General features: G+C 36.0%; 1 protein-coding gene across 7 annotated transcripts in view; it reads left to right on the forward strand.

Annotated features, from left to right (window-relative positions):
- COL12A1 (collagen type XII alpha 1 chain) overlaps nucleotides 1-26234 on the forward strand; it is a 115304-nt gene that overhangs the window by 33414 nt on the left and 55656 nt on the right. For 5 of the 7 annotated variants that reach the window (XM_027057392.2, XM_027057394.2, XM_027057395.2 and 2 more), the window contains 13 exons: nucleotides 2567-2839; nucleotides 9011-9277; nucleotides 9714-9906; nucleotides 10783-10904; nucleotides 12640-12789; nucleotides 12871-12990; nucleotides 13090-13254; nucleotides 13772-13918; nucleotides 15464-15603; nucleotides 16152-16281; nucleotides 23277-23419; nucleotides 23731-23860; nucleotides 25737-25873. In XM_027057392.2, coding sequence (XP_026913193.1) covers nucleotides 2567-2839; nucleotides 9011-9277; nucleotides 9714-9906; nucleotides 10783-10904; nucleotides 12640-12789; nucleotides 12871-12990; nucleotides 13090-13254; nucleotides 13772-13918; nucleotides 15464-15603; nucleotides 16152-16281; nucleotides 23277-23419; nucleotides 23731-23860; nucleotides 25737-25873 — 2117 coding nt within the window. The remainder of the gene's footprint in view (nucleotides 1-2566; nucleotides 2840-9010; nucleotides 9278-9713; nucleotides 9907-10782; nucleotides 10905-12639; nucleotides 12790-12870; nucleotides 12991-13089; nucleotides 13255-13771; nucleotides 13919-15463; nucleotides 15604-16151; nucleotides 16282-23276; nucleotides 23420-23730; nucleotides 23861-25736; nucleotides 25874-26234) is intronic. The other 2 variants (XM_027057396.2, XM_053222565.1) reach the window with 1 other exon arrangement.

The raw sequence follows: 26234 nt of genomic DNA on the forward strand, positions 1-26234 counted from the left end.
GGGTTATAGGCCTGATAAAATTTACTTGTCATAAGGACATCATATTCTCAAAATTCTTGGGTGTAATGCAGCAGCTAGAATACTCAACCCTCCTGCTTTTTTTTTGGGAGAAAAAAAAGTTTACCAGTGTGTTTGACAAGAGCATAAGCTTAATATTTAAGAATATTCTTATCACACCGACTGAAGCCTGTTGAAGCAGTTTGTCTTGTCAGTCTTGGCTTCTGGATTGAGGTGCCTTTCTTCCTTCTTTGGATTTCATTTTCTTTGTTACTAATAAGGAATGTTGCAATGCCACTGCCTGTATATAATGCCTTTGGGTGTCGCTGGCAGATAATATAATTTTTTGAGGATTGTTTTCTGTAATTGAGAATTTACTCAGTGCTCATTGGATTTAGTGTTGTCATGTCATTAATTATAACTTAAGAATGTTTTTTAGTTAATGCTTCATTTGTATTTCAAAAAGTGCTTTTATAGACTCTTTTCTGGACATTGATAAACCTTGCAAAGATATTTACTGAAATTTTACTAGTATTTTGTTCCAACTTTCCAGGTCCTGAGAGTGTTAAAACAGTTGATTAAAGTCTATGGGAATGCTTGTCTAGTGAACTAGGCTCCTTTTGTTTGTAGCCCAGAAATATCTTTGTGAATGTATGATTGCTTCAGCCATAATTGTCTATTATTTTCTCACAAAGAAATCATTAGCCTGTGTTTGTGAGATTGATGTCTGTTGTCATGGAAATAAATAGTGTCACAAACTCAGTGCTGTACAAAGTAGGGAGGAAGACAGGCTGAGAAACACAACCTTGGAATGGAAAAGATGCTGAAACTATTATTTGTAAATTACTTCAGTATTAATTTGGAAGACATTCCCATATTCTATCTATTTATCTTATACTTTTTTTTTTGGAGTGCCATTAATGCAGCTTTTGGCTCATTTAAGTTCAGTCACTTTCAAGTACAACTATTTTACAATGGCTATGCCTAGCTGCAGTTTATGAAATTCAGAGGCACGTAGGAAAACAAGGTGTATATCAAGCAAAGGAAACATGTGCTGCACATTGAAAATCTAGAGACCAGTTGCTGGGGTGTCAATGATCAAAACAAAATAAAACTTAAAAAGCAACAACCAAACCGAATCAGAAACAAACAGTTTGTTTATATTCCCCCAAGTAGAGAAAATATAAAAATATGTGGCCATTTAAGTAGGAAATAGAGTTCAAGAATGCCTTCAAATGAGTATTAGCCTCAAGCACTGTGGGGGGAAAAAAGTCAATGTGTTCTTGAAAATAAGTATTCTGGGTTTCAGTGAAATATGTAACTAATTTCCCTCCAGAGATGAGATGTCCTGTCAGCAGTTAAAGTTATTTTTAATGGAGTTAGAATTTTCCATTTGTGCTTGGGCTCTGGTAAGATGCCCAGCTCCTGTTTTATTTATTTTTCCCTCTAAATTCTACAGTATGATAGGTTTCTGTCTATCCAGATTTCTTTTTTTTTTTTTAATTTATTCTTACCTTTACTTTTTGTGCTGAAATGTAGTTGTTTCGTCATGAGTATTTTTTAAGATACTCATTTTTACTCTTCAAGTAAAATAATAGTCTTCAAAATTATTGTAACAACATTATGTATCATTTGCTTGAATATAAAACAATTACTGATGAAATGTATGCTGTAGAGACAGATAGTTTTATATTTATGTCATGCTGTGGCATAAACCCTAGTAAAGGTAGCCAATATAAAGTGACCTGTATATTTATTTTACATTTAAATTATGGAAAGTGAGGGTTTTATTGGAAGACATCTGTGCCTCCTATTAAGTTGAGGTTTCCATATTTTTCCATTTGGGTTGTATTTTTTTTTTTTTTGAATTGAAAGAGCCAAAATTTAGTAGCAGACATTTTCGATCAGCTAGAACAAGTGGTGTGTTTTATTTTGATGACTGATGGCTTTTAAGTTTTCCAGAGGAATTGGTGGTTTTTAGTTTCATTAGAGTTCAGCTCTATTGGAAGGTTGCACTTATACTTTTAAATAGCATGAACAAGTAGAGTTTTCATGAAAAAATGATTGGTGGAATTAATATTTGCAAGTGATATGAAGTCGTTGAAGTTATTATAAGTCATCCATTGAAATGAGCTTATTTAAGTTACATCAGAGAGAAAAAGGTGATGCTAAAGATGTAAAGATCTTCGTGAACGATGGCTGACTATGTTGTAAACGGGAATGAAATGTAAAATTTTGGGATTTAGATGCAATTTTCCCTTTGAAGAGAAAACGTTTTTAGGCACGTACCCCTTCATGTTTGGATGTCATCCTTGTCCTCAGGGGCTTTATGATCTGACTGGACGTACGGCGACCAGGGTGATAGGTAGGAATCAGATACGATTCTAAAGTTTGAGTGCATCAGTCTGCTGCACTGACAGGAAAGGACAGGTGGCTCAGAAAGAAGGAATGGGCAACCTTAGACAAACTGAGTCTGAATTCAGCAAGTTAGGATGTGCACTAGGATGAAGGAATATTTATGTATCTAGTAGATAACAGAAAAATGATTTCCCTTTCATTTCTATTCTAGAACGTGGTTCACCTAAGGATTTAGTTACTAAAGATATCACCGACACATCAATTGGGGCTTATTGGACATCTGCTCCAGGAATGGTTCGAGGTTACAGGGTTTCATGGAAATCACTTTATGACGATATTGAGACTGGAGAGAAAAGTCTTCCCAGAGATGCAATTCATACTGTGATAGAAAATCTGCAGCCAGAGACCAAATACAAAGTTTCAGTATTTGCAGTTTACAGCAGTGGAGAAGGAGAACCTTTGAATGGAGAAGCCACGACTGAATGTAGGTAACAGCACGAGGGTGTTTGTGTTTGTGTTTGTGTTGGTGCTACCTAATAGCTATCAGCTCAAGTGACAGTTTAACCACTTGCCTTTATTTCTTTCTTTTTATGTGACAAATGGGGTCTGAAAAATTAGCATCTTTTAAAGAATGTGGTTTAAATTCAAGTTTGCTTGGGTCATTTAGTATAAAAATTATATCAAATTTTGAAATATTGAATCCCATCCAACTACTTATATTTGTCTCTTTGTCTTTTTTTCCTGATAGAGTGGTCAGCTAGTTAGATCAGGAGCTATGGAGACAAAGAGAATGCAGGCACGTTTATAGCTATGTGACTTTGAGCAAATTACTTAATTTCCCTTGAGTTTCAGTTTGCTTATCTGTAAATTGAAGTCTCTAAAAGTTGACTTGAGATTAAATGAAATGACAGTGTGCAAAGCGCTAAGCATAGTGCCGAGCCACTTAGAGTTGATTGATAAATGATAGTGGCTATTGAAGCTATGATTATTATATACCCAAGACTAATGCTAGATTCCTAGAGTCTTTATTTTATTCCTTTTATATTTGGTAAGGTTAAATCAAAAGTCCACTCAGTGTTTTTTGATGGCTTAGGTTTACCTTAATATCATTAATATTCCTTCCTGTGAATAGTTTTGAATGACCTATCATCATTTATTATCAGCTGGTTGGTGAAAGATGTGCCAGCATTTCATAATTCTCTTTCCTAAAAAACCATTTGTTAACAATAGGAATTTATTTTTTTTTAACTTTATTTATTTATTTTAAGAGAGAGATAGAGCAAGTGCAAGCACGAGCCGGGGAGGGACCGAGAGAGAGGGAGAGAAAGAATCCCAAGTGGGCTTGCTGCTGTCAGCACAGAGCCTGATGTGGTGCTTGATCCCAGGAACCATGAGATCATGGCCTGAATCGAAATCAGGAGCCACCCAGGCACCACCAAGCTTAACCAGCTGAGCCACCCAGGCACCACCAAGTATAGGCATTTCTAAGAATTTGTAGGAGAAGATTTTATTCCTTTTGTTTTGGGAAGATTTGAGGAAAAGGGAAAAGAATGGGACCTTCTTGCATTTCCTTTCATTAGAAAGAAGTGGAAGAAGTGGGGAATTTTTTTGGGTAAAAGAGAAGAGAGAGAAGTGCCATGAGCAATTTTAGATAAGTCCTATATCCTGATTTTAAGTTGTCTTGAAGTCTTTTGGTCAGAGTTGTCTGAAGAACTCATCTCTCTCTTTTTTTAATCACTGGAAAATTCAGAAGAATGTGTCCAAGTTTAAATTTGTGCAAAATTAACCAGATTTAAAACAAACTCCTTATTGGAAATTTAAATATGTGAAAAGGCACATTGCTCAGATATTCACATGATTGGTTTCCATGGTAGTAAATGAACTCTTGTGTCTGAATATATTGGCTGATGTAGTTTAAAAATTTGGCAGAAGTTCATCTGGCAGAACTTTATTTGTTGTAAAGAGAAATCGTTTCATAAACCAGGCCAGATATTACACATATAGCCAAATTTATTTGTAGGAGTGAAGATACAATTCATGTGATTGAGCAGTTACAAAAGTATCTGTATTTAGAGGGGAGCTTTTTCAAAAATCTTCTCATTTGTGTCTTCTTCCAAAAAGACTAAGTCTTCAAATATTTATTTGGGACTGAAAATCTCCACAGGGGATATGTTTTAGCCAAAAGCAAATATGTTAACAGAAACCCTAAATAAACCTTCATCTCTAAGAAGCTGAGCCTCTAAGAAATTTTCAATATTTTTTTGACTAATTGATTGAGTTAAAGGTAAGTGAACAGAAAGGCCTCTTTTGAACTAGGAGCAGAGTAGGCAGGAATGAAACGTACAGTTTTCAGAGTTTCATTTTTACACAAACTGCTCAAACATCTAAGCAAATGATAGAGAAGACAAGAAACTTTCTTTGTTCTACTTCTGTTTTGTTGTTGTATTTTATTTTGCCCTCTCTGTGGAAAGTAAAGCAGTTTAGAAAGTACTTGAGAAATCGGAGTCAGATGTGGTACTTGGGTGGTGGATGAATCCTAAAGTATGGATAAATGGGCAGAGTCACTAGGTCATGCTCTCAGAGTTTCTCATAAACTTCCAAGGGGACATTGTGGAAATATTTTCAGGAGTGCTTTCACCTGAAACTCGGCAACATGGTGTGCAAACTGCTGACACAATGAAAACTGTAGATTGTGGCTAGAAAGCCAGCAGATGGGAACCTTTCTATTGGCGCTCGAGTTTATGGCAGCTGGGTTAGCAGAGGTACAGTGGGTGTTGGAAAGCATCTTGTGAGAGCTTCTAAAACATGAAAAGCACTTACAGATGTGAATGTTGCACCCTTTTATAGCACGTGGCATACCTATCAATGAAGTGAAAATTTTTGCTTCTTGCTCATGGGAAGCCAGTGAGGCTTTTTTTTTTTTTTTTGCCCTAAACTTCAAAGTTTTCCATGAAGACTAGGGTAAGATATGTTGTACCTTATTTCACCTCGATTCTTTTATTTTAAAGAATTAATTAAAAGGCAGGAATATAATTGCGTTCCTTGAAGCATTTCCAAGTATGATTTACAAAATTTGACTGTTACTAACATTTAAATTTGGGACTGTTTTGAGGTTTGGGATCTCATATTTTGGGGGATATAGGTGTCTTACAAGACCAACACTTGTAAGAATTAACTGTTAATTTTTCTCAATTCTGAGTTGTGAGAAGTTGGTCTGGAAATTTTGTGCAAGAGAGATACACTTTGTTCCACTGAATAAAAATTTAGGCATAGAAACAAGAGGTCAGAAACATTAGCACAATCTTTTCTAGAAAAGTGTTAGACACACATCAACTTACTCAATATTTGTGACAATTGGAAATGATACTAATCCAAATAGATTGTTATTCTATATAGTGCTCTTTCCTATACTATTTCCAAAAGTTTTTGTAAGGACTTTACATTTTTTCCTTTGAAAAAAATATAATAAATATAAATATCATATGTATATATAAATAATAGTTTACTTACCTAGAGAATAGTAATAGAGAATTGAGGATTAATCTGAATAAATGTTAGTATTTATAGAAAGTAATGGGCTTTGCTGAGAATCCTTAGTGTCTTTAAACCCTAAAATAAAAAATTGCAACCAGTTTACTCTAAGTTTAACGTATACTTTTGCATCTCCCAGAAACAATCCATAACCATATATTGAATTTCTTTTTTTTTTAATGTTTATTTACTTTTGAGAGAGAAACAGAGAGACAGAGTGTGAGCGGGGAAGGGGCACAGAGAGAGAGAGAGAGAGAGAGAGAGAGAGAATCCAAAGAGAGAGACAACAGAAACCAAAGCAGGCTGCAGGCTCTGAGCTGTCAGCACAAAGCCCGATGCAGAGCTTGAACCCACGAATCCCAAGATCATGACCTGAGCTGAAGTCGGACACTCAACGACTGACCCATCCACCAGGCGCCCCACCATATATTGAATTTCTTTACCTATTTTGTCATTATTTGTCCTTTCTATATAATGTATCTTTTGCTTACATAGCTGCTTTAAAATTTTTCTTTTTATCACCGATTTGAAGCAATTTGTTTCTGATGGGCCTTGATGAAGTTTTTTTCATACTTGTGCTTGGGGCTTATTGAGTTTCTTGGATCTGCGAGTTTATACTTTTATAAAATTTGAAAATATTTAGACCATTAGTTTTTAAAAATACTCTATTACACCCCATTCTCTTTAGGTACTCCAATTATACATGTATTGATTTGTTTGAGGTTATCACACAGCTTAGTATTGTGCTGTTCAGCCTTTCAATCTTTTTTCCCCTTGTGTTTGATTTCACATAGTTTCTATTACCATGTCAACAGGTTCACTAATTTTCTTTCCACAATTTCCAAATGTTTAATCTTAGACATTGTAGTTTTCATCTCGAAGTTTGGTTTGAGTCTCTTTTATATGTTCTATATCTTTACTTAACATGCCTAATACTTTTTCTCGCATTATTAACATGTGGGATATAGTTGTAATAGCTGTTTTACTGTCCCTTTTGAATAATTATGTCATATATGTCATTTCTGATGCTGTTTCTATTGGTTGATTTTTCTTCTTCTTATGGGTTGTCTTAGCTCTAACTGCCACAACAAAATACCATTAAGTGGTGGCTTAAACAACAGAAATTTATTTTTTCATACTTCTAGAGGCTAGAAGTCCAAGATCAAAATTCTGGCATGATTTGATTTCAATTGAGAAGTCAGTTCATGACTCACAGATGGCCATCTTCTCACTATGTCCTCACATGGCCTTTCCCCAGTCTCCGCATGGAGGTGGGGGGGGCAGGGAGAGAGAGAGAGAGAGAGAGAGAGAGAGAGATTTCAGTCCCATCAGATTAGGGGATTATAAGGATTTCAGTCCCATCAGATTAGGACTCTAATCTTACTACTTTATTTAATCCTGATTACCTCTCCAAGGTCCCAAATCCAAATACCATCACATTAGAGGTGAAGGCTTTAACAAATGAATTTTAAGGAGACACAGTCACTCAGTCTATAACATAAGTCGTATTTTTTCCTTCTTTGCATGTCTGGTAATTTTTATGAGATGCCAGACTTTGTGAATTTTACTTTGTTGGGTGCCAGATATTTTTACATTCTTACAAATATCTTTAAGCTTTGCTCTGGGATTCAGTTATTTGGAGTAGTTTAATCTTTCTCAAGCTTCCATTTAAGTTCTGTTACAACCAGACCAGAGAATCCCTTAGTTTAGGGATAATTTTGCCCCATTAATGGGGCATCACTGGGGGACTGCATGAACTCTAGGAAATAATTGTTCCTTCTGCTGCTTTTGAGTAGTTCTTTCCCTAGCTTTGGGTGGTTTCCTCATACATATGCACTGATGAGCACTGGGCTGAAGATTCCAGGAGGACCGCTTGCAGATTTCTGGAGCTTTTCCCTCTGTTACACCATCTCCTCTTCAGTACTCTGCTCTGCAATTCTAGATGCCTTGGCCTCCCCTAACGCACAAAACCATCTCCTCTAAGTGAGATCTAAGTGAGATCATCAGGCTCCATCTGCTTTCCCTGTTCCTGAGCTGGGGCTGGAAATTCTGTCTAAGCAATAAGCCAGGATAATCATAAAGCTCACTCCCATTTGTTTTTATCTCTCAGGGATCACTGTCCTACCTTGCCTGATATCCAATGTTTGAAAAATTTTGTTCAATATACATATTTAGTTTATTTAGATTTTTTAGTTGTTACAAGTGGCCCTTGCTTGTTTGAACACGAAAATTTCTCTTAGGATCAAGAAAGATTCTTTACATGAAAATTTCTCTTAGGATCAAGAAAGATTCTTTGCACTGTTTCCTTTAGTTTAGTGTCTTCGTGTAGAAATTGCTTATGATCTTTGAATGCTAAGATTATTGAACTGAGTGAAATGATCTTGCTTATATGCTTTAACTTTGTAAAAGAAAAGGGATGTGTGTTGGCTTTTTGTGGATGTTTAGTGATCTGTTTCTGATACTGATATAGTTATTAATAATTGTGAAATATTAGTAAAAGATAATTTAATAAAAAACATTGATTATATATTTATCAAACACTTTTTACATAGTGTTCCCTAAAACACTCAGTGTATACCAGTTTGTTTTCAGAACCCTGGAGATATTTTTATGTGTTAGAGTTTCCTATTCTTTTTGTGTTCATGTCAGTGGCAGTCACAAAAATGGGGTTAACTATAGTCAACTCTGGCTAATCATTTATGGACCATACTTTTTACTGAAAAGACCCAAATAATATTTCTGACCCTGCATTCATGATTTTTAGTATTCTCCACAGCATGATTGCCACTGGAATTCTTTACGGATGGAAATATAATAAAAATTCTAAAGCTCATCTCCGGAAATGGATGTTTTCTTTACTAAAGTCTCTAGAATGCAAAAGGAAATCCGTGCAATATGAACTTCCACTTTTTAGTTATTAGCTAGATAAAGAGAAAACATCTTACCGTGATCTCACTGAGATTAGGCTCACACGCCATCATGAATTTATGAGAGATCACATTGCTAAGCAAAAGAATACTGTACATATTTAAGAAACCACAGTTTCTTTTCACATAAATGGGAAAGAAGGCATGTATATTTTCTTTCAACACGGTATACATTGTAATCTCTTTTTATCCCACAGTATCCCCAGATTCAAAAACCTTGAAAGTGGATGAAGAAACAGAAAACACAATGAGAGTTACCTGGAAAGCAGCACCTGGGAAAGTCATCAACTACCGTGTTGTGTATCGCCCCCGTGGGGGAGGGAGACAAATGGTTGCTAAAGTGCCACCCACAGTCACCTCAACAGTGTTAAAACGACTTCAGCCCCAGACCACATATGACATTACAGTTCTCCCAATATACAAGACTGGAGAAGGAAAGCTTAGGCAAGGATCAGGAACAACAGGTATAAAATAATTTTTTTTTGGAGGGGGGGCAAGAGTGTAATATATTAAAGGAAGGCTTTAATACATCTACTTTGTTTGTGTCTAAAATTAATTCCATAGTAAATTAGATTATAATAATCAGATGGGATCCTGATTAGCATACTAATCCTGGTAAAATGATTCTTCATATTAATGTTCTAATGCTAATATGATCTTATGAATGGTGAGAATTATTTATATATCCATTTGGGTAGCACTTCGTTATCAGGATTTTTATTGGATGTTATGTCTGGTGCTACCACATTATATAAATATACAATTTGAAGTGTTGTGTTTGCGATGATTCCCATGTACATCACTTAGATATCGCTAATCTGATTTCTTATTGCAGGGGGTAATAAAAAACCCCAAACCTAGTCTTATGGATAATATTTTAAAACATTTTTATCTTTACAGCTTCTCGGTTTAAATCACCCAGAAACCTCAAAACATCTGACCCAACCATGTCAAGCTTCCGAGTGACTTGGGAGCCTGCCCCTGGGGAAGTAAAGGGTTATAAAGTCACTTTCCACCCTACGGGGGATGACAGAAGACTGGGGGAGTTAGTGGTTGGACCATATGACAATACAGTTGTTTTGGAGGAACTTAGGTAAGAATGAACTATATTCAGTTATGGTTAAAAGATCGAATAGTTTATGTAAATTAGTAGGACTTACACAGATAATCACTTATGTGTCTGATTGCCAGCAGAGTGCTTAAAATCAGCTGAAGTTGCTTTCTTAGTCTTGTTCTTACGGAAGATGAGGTTAGGATTCAGAGGCCAAGCTGAGTTTTTTGTGACATTTTAATGGTTCGGAATGGCATCTTTTCAATAACATCCTGCTTTTTTAAAAATTAACTTTCATATTTCACGATGTCACCAAAAGCAGCTTGTCCCTAGCCAGGCCTGTTGAAATGTGGGGGTTCTTGTGCCTTCTGGAAAGGCCCAGGTGACTCACACTGAGATGCTGAATATGAATCCTCTTCCAGGGTGGGCCATGGGAGAGAGAAGCAGGACTTTGTGCTTGGTGCCAGCTGGCAGGAACGGGAAAGGGTGGGCTGATTAAAGGTCTCGCTTCAGGCTGTGCAGTGGAAAACAAGGAAGTCTGAGTTTGAACAGCACCCTACATTCATCACAGTAGGAAGAATGGACTACTGTGCATTGCCTTTTGGAAAGTTTGTTTGTCTCAATCATTCATTCAACGATACTGAAATCTATATAAATACTCATTGTTTACTTTTAGCAGATTAGAGAGGATGAAATTTATTGAGGTTGCTATGTGCCAGGCATTGTGCTAGGTACTGTATGTTACCTTGCAATATACAGCATTTAAATTATTTTCTTAAAGCCCATTGCTTAGAAGCAGTACCTTTTAACTTGCTGTAAGTGAACGTTTGTAAAATCAAGATGAATGTGTTTAACAAAGCAAAATGTGCTACCCCTTGAGCCAGTTCTACATACGAACTATATATTTTAACATTTCAGGGCAGGTACCACGTATAAAGTAAATGTTTTTGGAATGTTCGATGGAGGAGAGAGTTCACCCCTTGTTGGACAAGAAATGACAACCCTTTCTGATACAACTGTCATGCCAATTTTATCCTCTGGTAAGAAACTGAGTTACATTTCCCCAGGAAAACTTAATATTATGATGCTATTTCAAATGTGAACTGTTAGGTTAGTCACACAGTGAAAAGCAAATATAAACACTTTATACTACAATGTGCTTAAATAATTTGCACACTTAAAAACGTATCTTCAAACAGCTAGCTAAACATACCTTTGACAGTATTTTTTAAGGCCTATCTTGTCAGCATTTGCATTGGTTACATAGTACTGTATTATTTAAAGCTGAGGTTTTGCAATGGGTAGGTTACATACACTTTCTTTTTAATAACTAAAATGCAATGTTATTTTGTTAAAGTAGTTGCAGAAATGATTTATTTGGGCTGAGCAAGCAGAGTTCGGTTACATAAATAGGTGGACAGCCATGACTTGGTAAGCAACATGGAAGCATCAGCTCTCTGGATTTTTCTGCTCCTGCCACAGTTATTGCTTTGATGTGCATGAAGCTAGCTTTGAACGTTCTTAGAGGTGGAAGTAGTGGATAGAATTTACCTCTAAATGTTTTCCATCATTTGATAAAAAGGAGTAGACCTGGGCAGAGTAGGGGCAGGCTTGCAAAGGCTTAGGTGTTTGGAGTGGTATTTAGGAGTCTTCAGTCCTGATGGGAGGTACTATATGCAAAGGATGCCGTTGTAGTGTGACGAGCATCATTTAATTTTCTCGGATGCTACCACGGCAAGAAGTTGGAAAAGTCATAGCTGGTAATGTAAGCTTCCAGAAAAGAGGGGATTTAAAAAAATGTGGATGTGGACAAAATAAGTCAAAGTGTCAAATCCTGCTGTTTTGTATGAATGTTCTGTTGTTTCTGTTATGATGATATTAACTGACTTATATTTTTATTTTGTAGCTTGTGCACTGAGGATATTGGGATTTTTCTCTTTCCAAAGCACCCTAGCTTTGTATCAGTGTTTGTGCTTGTTGTCTCTAAAGCTCTCAATTTGTATATTTGTTTGCATACTTTTCTAAATTGTCTTCCTTCTTTCTTGATTTTTTAAATGTGCAGACTTCACCATCTGTATTTACCTGATTGTTTTACATAGTACATGATAAAGTTAAACAGCTAGCAACTCAATAATATAGTAGCTATCAGGTTTTAGAACAAGGTGTCTTTACTTCCAAAAAGTCTAATAAAGATTCATGTGTCTAATCCTTCATAATATATGTAATAATTACCCGAAGCTTAATTATTTTAGAAGATGTTTTAAGCTCACTAAAACCTTTTTTAGCTCACACATTTTATCAGTTCATTTCGTATTTGTCTGCCAATGACCATTACATATTACCAAAAAATGCTGCATCTAATTTTTAGATCACATTAAAATTTTATTAAAATTATTAATGCCTTGTCGCCAGATGGCTATACATTCTCATTCAATTATTTCAGCTCTTGGGTTTGTAAGCCCTTTCAAATACAATGATGGTTTAATTTAAGTCTCCAGCATCTATGACTATAGCCAGGAAAGAGTCAAAGATGAAGGAAATATTTGCCATTGAAATATCATTGGAGGAATTGGTGATCCTTATGAATGTTATTTGAGGTTAATGAATCATATTGACATATTTTTGGAGTCTTGACCTCCAAATCACCAAGCTAAGCTACAGAACTGAAGCAGCTAGGCAACACTGAGCATCCAGGGATGGCAGAGGCATGGCTAGGAAGTCATTCTACTAAGAATTTGCTCCTTACTCTGTCCTGTCTCATGATTGCCATGTCAGGAATGGAGTGTCTCACCAGAGCGGAAGCAGACATTGTGTTGCTGGTGGATGGATCATGGAGCATTGGCCGGGCAAATTTTAGAACCGTGAGGAGTTTCATTTCTCGCATTGTGGAAGTCTTTGAAATTGGTCCCAAAAGAGTACAAATTGGTAGGTCTGGCAATATTGAAGACCTTTAGACATTTTTGTCCTTCTTTTTTATATATGCTAATGCCAGTGGTGTTATTTTAGCCCTTGCTCAGTACAGTGGGGATCCCAGAACAGAGTGGCAGTTAAATGCTCACAGAGACAAGAAGAGCTTGTTGCAAGCAGTGGCAAACTTACCATACAAAGGAGGCAATACTCTCACAGGTGAGTAAGGACAGCCTAGTGCACTTTTAGGTCTTGCTTTTGGTCAGAACTTGTGGCTGAGTAATGATGCGACTGATTCTCTTTTAAAAATCCCACTAGGCATGGCTTTGAATTTCATTCGTCAACAGAGCTTCAAGACCCAAGCTGGCATGAGGCCTCGAGCTCGAAAAATTGGTGTTCTCATCACTGACGGAAAATCACAAGATGATGTTGAGGCACCTTCAAAGAAACTCAAGGATGAAGGCGTGGAGTTGTTTGCTATTGGTAAGTGCTCGAAAGGCTAGCAGTGCCCCTGGGGTTACAAAAGCTGAGGCTATTTTTGTAGTTAAAATATTTTTGAAGCATAAACACATAAACATATTTTCCCTATCACATAATTTATCAAAAAGATATGCCAAGAAGTCAACTCATTTTCTTCTTTTCCCCTTGTAATGGGATGCAACTACATGGCTTCTTGGAAGAAAGTAATGGGTCAGGAGGACAAATGTACTATTAGTAGGATGCAGGAAAATCTTTTCTGTGGCACCATGTTTATTTTTGATATCCATTATTTTACTTTCCAGAGAAAACACTCAAGAGACACTTTTTGGTGGGAAATTGGTGCTAGAAGCATTTAGAAGAAGCCAATTCAGAATAGCCTTTAGTTCACATTATTTTTTTATTTGTTTCTATTTTGTGCCAGAGATAGTCGTTTTATTATTGAGGAAAATCATATGTATATTCTAGTTAACATTGAAAATCCAAATGCTTTTAATTTGATGTATACTTTTTTTTTTGCAAGGCATTAAAAATGCTGATGAAGATGAGTTAAAGATGATTGCGACGGATCCTGATGATATTCATGCATACAACGTGGCTGATTTTGAGTCACTCTCTAGGATTGTAGATGACCTCACCATTAACTTGTGTAACAGTGTCAAAGGTCCAGGTAAGATTAGCCTAGGGCTTCTCGCCCTCAGCACTGTTGATATTTGGGAGAGATAATTATTTTTTGTATGGGGAAAGGGGACTCTTTTGTGTATTGTGAAATGTTTAGCAGCGTCCCTTGGCTCTGCCTACTGGATGTCAGTAGCATTCCCTGAGTTGTGACAACTAAAAATATCTTTGAATGTTGCCAAATATCTGATGGGAAGAATAATGCCTTCAGTTGAGAATCATTAGTTTAGTCCGTGATTTTTTCTCAGATTTGTTTCTGATGGCAACGAATTAGAAATGACTTCTAGCTTATTTGAAGATAAGCAACTAAAATGGTAGAAGTGGTTCATATGCTTTGGGTATTGAGAATACATGTATTTGACTTTTTTCCTTGAGTTTCTCTCTCCAAACATTTGCAGATTTTCCTTTTGGATTTTGAACAACAGACTGACCTTTTCCCTGGAGAAATAGACCAGCCAGGAAGCCAGAATTTTTAGGCTTCTGGCTCTGGGTTAGCTGAGGGAGTTGTAGTTTTATTTAGTTGGAGAGAACTTTGAGTGGGGATGAAAACACCTTTTATCAGTTTTCCTTTATTATTTTTTATCAGCTGTGTAATAGTTGCATTCATTCTAGTTTCCCAGACTGTAAAATTGCTTGATAATTTTGTAGGCTTGATTATGACCCAGCTATAATAAAGGTTAGAGTACTAAGAATGGAAATGCTTTCCCCAGCTTTACAAAGAAAGTTGAAAGAGTTTATAGGAGAATGATTGCTATGCTAATGAAGTCATTGAATTAATTCTCCTTAAATTATTATTTGGGACATCTTTCTAATGATCACTGTGAACTTAATATTTCTATTTTCATTGATGTTACGTCTAGATATTGGTCTGTAGTCATTCTGTTGTTCATTGGTCATTTCACTTTCCTTAACCAGAGAGAGCACAATCACAGGCAGTAGGATATTCCCAAATTTTAAAAGACTTGGTTGTTTTTCTTCTCTCTTGAGAAAGAAAGTGGGTAGCTTCTCTTACCACTGAACTAGGTCCTATAGGAGAACTGAACATAAATGAGAAACCAATTCTGTCCACACAGAGTATAACTTATTGTTAAGGAGATTAAGACATGAATATAAATAATCAAATGATAATGAGGGTGGTGAATGTGGGTGGTCCAACAATGATAGAGACAGTGGAATTGTCAGGACCCAAATCCTTATTCATCAGTTATATGTATAAGGTTAGGGAAAGGAGGAAGTAATCAAGGACAATTCAGAGGTTTTAGAGTCTAGGTGATTGGTAAACAGGTAGCGCCACAAGAAAGAGTGGGATCAGGTTTTAATGAAAGATGAACCCAGGCTTGAATCTTCAGGGACTGAAAAATCCTTTGCCCACCCAGGGAGGTCTTACGGGCAATGGGACTCTAGACTGATTCACTTTTTATCAGGATGTGTGTACAAATTTGAAATATGGGGAGTAATACTGTTTCAATCTAATTTCAGATTTCATCACCTTGCTAAAATAATGATAAAAGCGTATGCATTTTACTTCCATGTGTAGGTGACCTGGAAGCACCTTCTAACCTAGTTATTTCTGAGCGAACCCATCGTTCTCTTAGAGTGAGCTGGACACCTCCTGCTGACAGCGTGGACAGGTATAAGGTGGAATACTATCCCGTTTCTGGAGGGAAACGTCAAGAAGTGAGTAGACAACATCTACAGCCCACTCCTTCCTGATATTGAGATTGAGTCCTTCACATTAAGGTTCAAAAAATGTTGGGTGTGGAGCAAGAAAGATGTAGAGAGCGGCAGAACTGAATCAACAGTGGTGCTTTCTATTCCTTGCTAGGCAAACACTTCCATTTGGGCTTAATTAAAGGAAAAGAGCTTTGCTTAAATTCTCATGGTTTCTAAGAATTGCAGAATATCAATATGATTTTTAATCAAAGGATGCTTGATTTATTTGTGAGTTTATAGTAGAATCCTTGAGGTGGAAGGAAACACTAAAGATGATCTAGTTTTACCCACTCATTTTACAAATAAATAAGGAAACAACAGCTGGGAGAATAAATGATATGAATTGTCTAAGATCTCATTGTAATCTGGTAATTTCCAAAAGCAAAAGACAATGGTTTCATCGAAATATAATTTCTAAGCTCATTGCAGTTAACTTACTTTGTAATGGTCGTAGAAAAGAAGGAAGTGATTACAGCATAAGTTGCTATTATTTTTTAAATTTTTTCCCTTAGTTTTATGTGAGCCGGCTGGAAAGTAGCACAGTACTGAAAGATCTGAAGCCTGAAACGGAGTATGTTGTTAATGTGTATTCTGTGGTAGAAGATGAATATAGTGAGCCTCTGAAGGGCACAGAAAAAACTTGTAAGTCAGATTAAAAAAAATCTTCTCATTATTTTGTTTTTTAAGATGACTAGGTGGCAGTCTATGTGGGATTTTTGGCAGCCTTACATATCATTCCATTGTTCAATATCCATTCAACAAATATTTATTAAGTGTGTTCTTTGTACAGGTGCTCAATAAATACTCATCTGTGCTTACTGGCTGTTCTTGCAATCATGGGACTCCACTGGTAGAATGGGTAGTCATGGCCATAGATAACGGAGAGGGCTCACTTACCTTTCATATAGTTATTCACTTAAGAGAGGTGTCATGTGGGGAGTGGGACAAAGATTAGGAAGAGGAGCTGTGCAGAGATGACCTATTCAGTTTTGCATGTAGCCAGATCTTCCTGCTGTCAATGACATCAACCCTTTTTTCCTGGCCTTTTCATCCTGGCCTTTATTAGAGAAGTTCTAATGGCTTTGACTTTGAGTAGAGCTTCTGGCAGAGTTGTTCCTTGCTCCTATTCCTGGTAAGGTTTCTGAGGCCGTATGAAAGAACTCTTTCCTTTTCCCACCTTCTTGGCTGGACTCCAGGGGAATGGAGGCCAGTAATAAGATGAAGGAGTGGGCATCACTCTCTCTAAGACAAGAATTGACTCTACTTACTGTTCAGTTCCTTAAGTCTTTATCTCTTCCCCCTCTCTTTATTGTATAAGGTTTAGGTGTACAACATTGTAAGCTGACATCTGTATACACTACAAAGTGATCACCCTCAAAAGTCTATTACCATCCATCACTCTACACTTGATCCTCTTTATCCCTTTCACCTACCCTCCAACCCTGTTCCCCTCTGGTAACTAGTGATATGTTCTCCGTATATGGATTTGGTTTTGTTTGTTTGGATTTTGTTTGTTTTTAGACTCCATGTATGAGTGAAGTCATGTGGTATTTCTCTTTCTCTTAACCTATTTCACTTAGCATAATACCCTCAAGGCCCATTCTTGTTGTCACTAATGGCAAGATTTAATTCTTTTTTATGGCTGAGCAGTATTCCACTTTATATATACTTCTATATATTTCATTATATATCACTTCTTCTTTACCCATTTATCCACCAGCACACAGAGAGGTTGTTTCTATATCTTGGTCATTATAATATGACATTATATAATATAAGCATTATGTAATGCTTCAGTGAACATAGAGTTGCATATATCTTTTGAATTAGTGGTTTGTACTCTTTGAATAAATAGCCAGTAGTGGAATAGCTGAATCTTATGGTATCTATTCTTAATTTTTTTGCAGAATCTCCATACTGTTCTCCATGGTGACCACACCAATTTGCAATCCCACCAATAGTGTATCAGGGTTCCCTTTACTCCACATCCTTGCCAGCACTTGTTATTTCATATCTTTTTGATAATAATGATTCTAACACATATGAAGTGATACCTCTCATTGTAGTTTTGAATTGTGTTTTCCTAATAATCAGTGATGTTGAACATCGTTGCATGTGCCTGTTAGCCATCTGTATGTCTTCTTTGGAAAAATGTCTATTCACATCCTCTGCTCATTTTTTAATTGGGTTCTTTGTTTTGTTGTTCTTGTTGTTGTTGTGTTGTATGAGTTTTTTATACATTTTGGATATTAACTCCTTATTGGAGTTTTGATTTGCAAATATCTTCTTCTATCCAGTGGGTTGCTTTTTGTTTTGATGACATTTTCCTTTGCTGTGCAGAAGCTTTTTAGTTTGATGTGGTCTCATTTGTCTATTTTTATTTTTGTTTCCCTTGCCTTTGGAGTCTCAGCCACAAAAGCATTACCATGACTGGGGCAGCTGTGTGGCTCAGTTGGTTAAGTGTCTGACTTCAGCTCAGGTCATGATTTCACAGTTCATGAGTTTGAGCCCCACATTGGGCTCTGTGCTGACAGCTCAGAGCCTGGAGCCTGCTTCAGATTCTATGTCTCCCTCTCTCTCTGCCCCTCCCCTGCTCACACTCTGTCTCTCTCTCAAAAATAAATAAATGCTAAAAAAATTAAAATAAAAAAACATTACCAAGACTGATGTCAAGGAGATTACCATCTATGTTTTGGTTCTAGGATTTTTATAGTTTCAGGTTTTACATTCAAGTCTTTAATCCATTTTGAGCTAACTTTTGTGTATGGTGTATGAGAGTGGTCTAAGTTTCATTCTTTTGTATGTGGCTGACCAGTTTCCCAGCACCATTTATTGAAGATACTGTTTTTATTCCATTGTACATACAATGGTTCCTCTGTCATAAATTAATTGTCCATATATGTGCAGGTTAATTTCTGGACTCTCAATTCTGTTTTATTGATATGTGTGGTTTTTTTTGCCCATACCATACTGTTTTAATTACTATAACTTTGTAATATAGTTTGAAATCAGGGACTGTGATACTCTCAACTTTGTTCTTTTTTTAAAATTTTTTTAACATTATTTATTACTGAGAGACAGAGAGACACAGAGCATGAGTGGGGGAGGGGCCGAGAGATGGAGAGACACAGAATCTGAAGCAGGCTCCAGGCTCCGAGCTGTCAGCACAGAGCCTGATATGGGGCCTGAACACACAAGTCACGAGATCGTGACTTGAGCCGAAGTCGGACGCTTAACCGACTGAGCCACCCAGGCACCCCACAACTTTGTTCTTCTTTCCCTGTGATTGCTTTGGCTATTCAGCACCTTTTGCGGTTTCACATACATTTTAGAATTATTTGTTCTAGTTTTGTGAAATATGCCATTGTAACTTTGATAGGGATTGCATTGAATCTGTAGATTTTTATGGGTAGTCTGGACATTTTGACAGTATAAATTCTTCCAATCTATGAGCACAGTATGTCTTTCCATGTCTTTGTGTATCTTCAATTTCTTTTATTAGGTTTTATTAGTTTTCAGTGAATAGGTCTTTCACCTCTTTGGTTAAATTTATTACTAGATATTTTATTCTTTTTTATGCAATTACAAATGAGGTTATTTTCTTAATTTGTCTTTTTGATAGTTTGTTATTAGTGTATGGAAATACCATGGATATCTGTATATTGATTTTATGTCCTGTGAATTCATTTATTAGGTCTAACAGTTTTTGGTGGCATCTTTAGGGTTTTCTATATATAGTAACATGTCATTTGCAAATAGTGATAGTTTTACTTCTTTCTTTCTGATTTGAATACCTTTTTTCCCCCTTGCCTAGTTGCTATATTTAGGACTTCCAATACTATGTTGAATTAGTGGTGAGAGTGGGCATGCTTGTCTTGTTCTTGAACTTGGAGGAAAAGCTTTCAGCTTTTTCCCATTGAATGTGATGTTGGCTGTGGGTTTGTCATATACGGACTTTATTATATTGAGGTAAATTTCCTCTATTGCCACTTTGTTGAGAGTTTTTTTTAAATCATAAATGGGTGTTGAATTTTATTGAATGCTTTTTCTGCATCTGTTGAGATGATCATATGATTTTTATTCTTCAGTTTGTTAATGTTGTATATAACATTGATTGGTTTGTGAATTTGAACCATTCTTCATCCCTGGAATAAATCCCACTTGATCATAATGTATAATGCGTTTAATGTATTGTTGAATCTGGTTTGCTAATATGTTGTTGAGGATTTTTACATCTATGTTTGTCAAGGATATTGACCCATAATTTTCTCTCTTTTTGTGTGGCATCCTTGTCTGGTTTTTATGTCAGGGTAATGTTGGCCTCATAAAATGTGTTTGGAAGCATTCCCTCCTCTTTAATTTTTGGAAGAGTTTGACAAGGTTACGTTTTAAATCTCCTTGACTGTTTGGAAGATTTCACCAGTGAAGCTGTTTGGTCTTGAACTTTTGTTTGCTGGGAGTTTTTGATTTCTGATTCAATCTTCTTGCTAGTAATCACTTTACTCAGGTTTTCTATTTCTTCCTGATTCAGTCTTGGGAGATTGTATGTTTCTAAGAATTTATCCTTTTCTTCTAGGCTGTCTAGTTTGTTGGCATATTGTTTTTTGTAGTAGGTCTTTTAAAAAAATGTTTATTTATTTTGAGAGAGAGAGAGAGAGGGAGAAAACAAGTGGTGGAGGGGCCGACAGAGAGAGAGAGAGAGAGAGAGAGAGAGAGAGAGAGAGAGGGAGAGAGAGAGAGAGGGAGAGAGAGAGAGAGGGAGAGAAAGAGACTCCCAAGTAGACTCCATGATGAGTACAGAGCCATTCATGGGGCTTGATTTCACAACCGTGAGATCATGACGTGAGCTGAAATCAAGGGTCAGACACTTAACTGACTGAGCCACCCAGGCACTCCTATGTAGTGTCTTATGATCTTCCCCCACTCCCCACCATGACATCAGTTGTAACTTTTCTCTCATTTCTGATTTTATTTGAGTCCTTTTTTTTCTTTGTTTAACTAAGGGTTTTTTTTAATTTTGTTTATCTTTTTCAAAGAACCAGCTCTTAGTTTCATTGATCTTTTCTATTTCCTTAGTCTCTATTTAATTTATTTCTGCCTCTGATGTTTATTACTTCCTTCCTTCTAACTTTGGGCTCAATTTATTTTTCTTTTTCTAGTTTCTTTAGGTGTAAAGTTAGATTGTTTATTTGAGATTTTTCTTGTTTCTTGACATAAACCTATGTTGCTATGAACTTCCCTCTGAGAACTACTTTTGCTGAATCTCATAGATTTTGGTATGCTATTTCTCTTTTATTTTTTTCTAAGTATTTTCTGATATCTCCTTTGCTTTCTTTGATGACCTCATGGTTGTTCAGTTACATGTTATTTGTTTTCATGTTTTTGTGTTTTTTCCAGTTTTGTCATTGTAATTGATTTTAGTTTCTTACCATTTTTGTCAGAAAAGATGCTTGATACAATTTTAGTCTTCTTAAATTTATTGAGACTTATTTTGTGACCCAACATGTGATCTATCTTGGAGAATGTTCCATGTGCAGTTTAGAAGCATGTGCATTCTATTGCTTTTGGATAGAATGTTCTGCATATATCTATTATGGCCATGTGACCTAATGTGTCATTTAAGACCAATATTGCCTTATTGATGTTCTGTCTCATGACCTATTCATTGCTGTAAGTAGGGTTTTAAAGTCTCCTACTATTATTTTTTTGCTTTCAATCTCCCCTTTTAGGTTTTTAAATATTTGTTTTATATACTTTGGTGCTCCTGTGTTGGGTGTTTATAAATAAACTTTTATTTTTAATGTTGTATCTTCTGCCTGGGTTGATCTTTTTATCATTATGTGGTACCCCCTTTGTCTTTTAGTACAGTATTTATTTTAAAGTCTATTTTGTCTGATATGAGTATAGCTACATCAGCTTTCTTTTCATTTCCATTTGCATAGAATATTGTTTGGCATCCCTTCACATTCAGTCTGCATGTGTCCTTATTTCTGAAATGAGTCTTTTGTAGGTAGCATACAGACAGTTCTTTTTTTTTTTTTTTAAATCTATTTATCCACTCTGTCTTTTGATTGGTAAATTTAGTCCATTTATATTTGAAGAAATAATCAATAGGTATGTACTTATTTCCATTTTGTTGTTTTCTGGTTGTTTTTGAAGTTCTTCTTTGTCCTTTTTCTTCTCTTTTTCTCTCCTCTTGTGGTTTTCTGGCTTTCTTTAGTGTTATGTTTAGATTTCTTTCCTATTTTCTTTTATATATTTAGTATTAGTTTTTCTTTGTGGTTACTGTGAGATTCATATGTAGCATCCTATGCATATGATAGTCTCTTAAGTTGATAGCAACTTAAATTTGAACACATTCCCAAATTTTACATTTTTATCTCCCATTTTTCATATTTTTAAAGAAATGATGTTTTATGTAAGAAGATTTTTTTAAATATTTATTTTTGAGAGAGAGAGAGAGTGTGGGTGGAGGAGGGGTAGAGAGAGAGAGACAGGGGGACAGAGGATCCAAAGCGGGCTTTGTGCTGATAGCAGAGAGCTGGATGTGGGGCTTGAATTCACAAACCATGAGATCATGACCTGAAGTCGGATGCTGAGCCACCCTGGCACCCCACGTTTTATATTTTTGATGATACATTTTACATCTTTTATTTTATGCATCCTTTAGCTAATTATTATAATTTTAGTTAACTTTACTACTTTTGTCTTTTGACCTTCATACTTGCCTTATTGGTGAATGATCTACTATCTTTGCTATATATTTACTTTTTCCAGTGAAATTATTACTTTCATATTTCTCCTACCTGCCCTGATATGGCTCTTTTCTCTTTGTTGTGGAAGGTACTATTCCTCTAGTTCTCAGGTCTTTCTGTTTCAGAGGAAATTATTTCATATGTGGCTATAAATTTTTCACATCCATGGGAAGAGGTGATTTCAGAGTCTTCTTTTGTTACCATCTTGAACCTGTCCTCCATCTCTTCTCTTACTATCCTTCATATTAGATCATAGGAACTGGGAAATAATGTATTTCATAATGGGCAGGATTAATCTGATATTTTCTTGAAACTTTTAACTCAATCTTTGGACAGTATATAGAAAGCTATATGGGTATTAAATGAAGAGGAAACTGAAAATCTTTTACTGTGCCTCATGGGCCTGGGTCCAGAAGTCCACGAATCCCCTAAGTTTCAGTTATTAATGTATGGCACTCTCACTTAATTTTTCTTTAATTAATGATGAAATAAAATACTGTACTTGTTACTTATGTATGAAATTTTATGATTGAAGTCTGAAAAGAGACAACTTAAAGATATTCCAGAAAAAGAGATTGACATTTCAGGAAGTTGTTATCTATTTTCACTTCCATATGGACTCATTGGAATGCCAGTTGAAATTTAAACTTTCTTTTTTTATAAAATAGTTGTAACTTGCTGTCCTGAGTATGAGGTGGCAATGAACAATGAGATTAGGTTTTTTCAGGAGAGAGGAAAGAATTATATTGACCCTCATTGACTTCTTGCAGCAACCCATTCTCTATTTAGCATATATAATACCAATTATTAAATAGGAGTCAACAATTAAAAATGAGTAGATTGACAGGAATTAGACTGATGTCTGCCTTTACATTCCAACAGTACCAGTCCCCGTGGTCAGCATGAATATTTATGATATTAGCCCTACCAGCATGCATGTGCAGTGGCAGCCAGTGGGAGGAGCTACTGGCTACACCGTGACATACGAACCCACCAATGCCACAGAACCAGCAAAACCGAAAGAGGTGAGAGACATTTGTTTCTTTATCATTGGGTCTTCCTGAGACTTTATAGTTTTAGAGACTGCATTAAACTGCAGTTGCTTATGAACTTATTTATAACTACATGCAAAATGGAAAAATAGAAAATTAGATTTGTGACCTTTGATACATTTTTTAAAAACATTGGCATGAAAGGAAATTCTGTTCAGAGAAATGAAAAATAAACGTTGTGTTATATAATCTAGTGGTTACAAATAGGCCATAATTGGCTAGCCCCAGTAAATGGAAATGTTTGATTTGAATGTCTTATTTCCCTTTGGCATGTCCATATGCAGACGCGTGTGGGGCCAACAGTGAACGACGTGCAGCTGACTGATCTTTTTCCCAACACTGAGTATGCAGTCACAGTGCAGGCTGCCTTGCACGACCTCACTAGTGAACCTGTCACTTCTCGGGAAGTCACCTGTAAGATATTACCAGTTTTTATTCTTTCTTTATTGCTGTTGATGTAATGTTCATTAGGATTTTTCTTCCACCCAATGACACTATCAATACTTGAATAATTTGTGCATAAATTACAGGGTTATTCCTTATGGGGATCACAATTGAGAATTAAAGTTAATTCTAGACTTATGGCAGCATCTTAAATTGATTCTAGGATGTACTTTTTTTTCACATTTAACGTAGTTGATACTGAGGATGTTTCTTAACAATCAGTGGTGGGTGTCTTACAAGTAGTTTTGGCCAAGTGTCAATGAGGGCATAGAATATAAAATAATGGTATATTTAAGTATGATATATAGCACTGGTGAGAAGGGAATGTCGGGTGAGTGTAATTTTGGAGGAAGATTCTAGACTTAAGATGAAGATGTTTCAAGTTCTTGCTGAAGTAGAAACTTTATGGCACATGTAGATAAGTCTGTTTCAATTAAGTGAGCTAATCAGTTTACTCAATCCAAAAACATATTTATTGATCATCTGTTGTACTTCAGTCACTTTGCTGGGTATTGGGAATGCACCAATTGATAATACAAGGTGTAGTGTAAAGCATGTGGACTCCTTTGTGGTTTGCACTTTTCTTGAGTTATTGATCAGTCCCTTTTGTGTTTTTGGTTTGTTTCGTTGGCATTCAGGTGCTTTTTCTTGAAAAGGACAATGATTGCACTTAGGACCCTTGCTTTTCCTGGCTAGAACTTTTGTTTCATGCTTGTTTAAACCTAGATGACTAGGTTTAAATTTGAGTCTCAGCCCACGTTTCTAAGGAAATTAAGAAGTTAGAAGGAAACTTCAAGGGGGAGGGGAAGTGATACAGAAGCATGATAAGGCAGAAAAGAGAAAGAGCCCTTGAAGGGTGGGACAGTATAAATTCACTGACAACAAATAATCATTTTTTATATACTAGACCCTGTTTAGAGCTGGTGGTGGTTTTGTAGAAATGAGGTAGTGGCAGATGGAAAGAGTGGGAAGCCAGCTAGGGATTGGAGATAGGTGTTCTCAGAGTGTCTGGAGAGAAGATGGAAGAGTCATAATGGCATGAAAGGCGAGTGTGGTCATGGATTTGATATGGAACTGGAATACAACAGTGGAGGAAGGGAGGACACAGAGATGCAGAGAGACAAAAACATTGAAGGGAAAAAGGTGCAGAAACATGGAAGTGGAGGGTGACGTTCAGGAGGAAGGATGTACAGAGTTGAAATGAGAGACAAAGGAAATTGGTCAACGGGCAGCTAGAAAGTGAGATCTGTCTAATATATTCTTTGTTGGTTATCCTTAGCCATGTTCTTTTTAAGGTAAGGTTTTGTTTGACTTGGCAAAAAGTTTGTCATTTGGATTTTCTTGTAACCATTTATGCTTCTGTGGATTTTCTTACCAGCTTACCGGGTGCTTAATTTTGGCCCATCTTCATTCTGCATTCTCATAACCATTTGTTTTTCTATCATTTTCTTTTAAGGGACCATAACTCTTTCGATTTTGTTTTCTATCCTAACTGATTTAAATATCTGATAAACACAAGCTGCACATTTATGCTGAATTATGATATATTATAGCTGAATAGCAAGTAAGATCTTATTAAAATAGTATGGAAGGAAGTCTGCATATAAAAGAGAAATTATAATTATAATAAAAATTTAAATTTATCATATTTTTAAAGATCCTTACTAAGAAAAATTGAGCTCTACCTAGTAGAATCATAGTATGTTTATCAGCATAGCTATTTTTCAAAGTTATTTTGCTGCACACTGTTAAGTTTTCTGCAAACAACTCCTTGAAAACGTGTGTAAATGCATTAGAATTCTGTGGTGAGAGCCACATCAAAATCTCATTTCTCATGCGTCTCCAGTGCCTTTACCCAAACCTCGAGATCTGAGACTCAGAGATGTGACTCACAGCACCATGAATGTGTTTTGGGAACCCGTGCCTGGAAAAGTGCGTAAATATATCGTTCGCTACAAAACACCAGAAGAGGATGTCAAAGAGGTAAGTTGAAGACTGGAATGGATTTGGAAATATTTGTTTTCTGTAGGTTTAATAAAAGAACCCAAATTAGTATAGAAAATAGCATGTTTGAATACTTGTAACCTTATTAATACAGTATTGAAAATTTGTTATATTAATAAAGCATTTTTTGAATACTTGATGATATATTGGACTGTGTTGCATTTAGTTTGGAAATGTTTTGTTGTGTGATATTGATCTCAAAATCATTATCCCTTAATGGATAGAGTCGTAGAATGCAGTTGGTACTTCCTTCTCATTAAGATGCCTTTTATGGTACTCTGCATTCTATAAATTACTAAAAATATCATAATAATGTTTCTAAAAATAAAAGCTAGCAAAG

This window comes from Acinonyx jubatus, chromosome B2, assembly GCF_027475565.1.
Source record: "Acinonyx jubatus isolate Ajub_Pintada_27869175 chromosome B2, VMU_Ajub_asm_v1.0, whole genome shotgun sequence".
In the NCBI taxonomy this organism is placed as follows: domain Eukaryota; kingdom Metazoa; phylum Chordata; class Mammalia; order Carnivora; family Felidae; genus Acinonyx; species Acinonyx jubatus.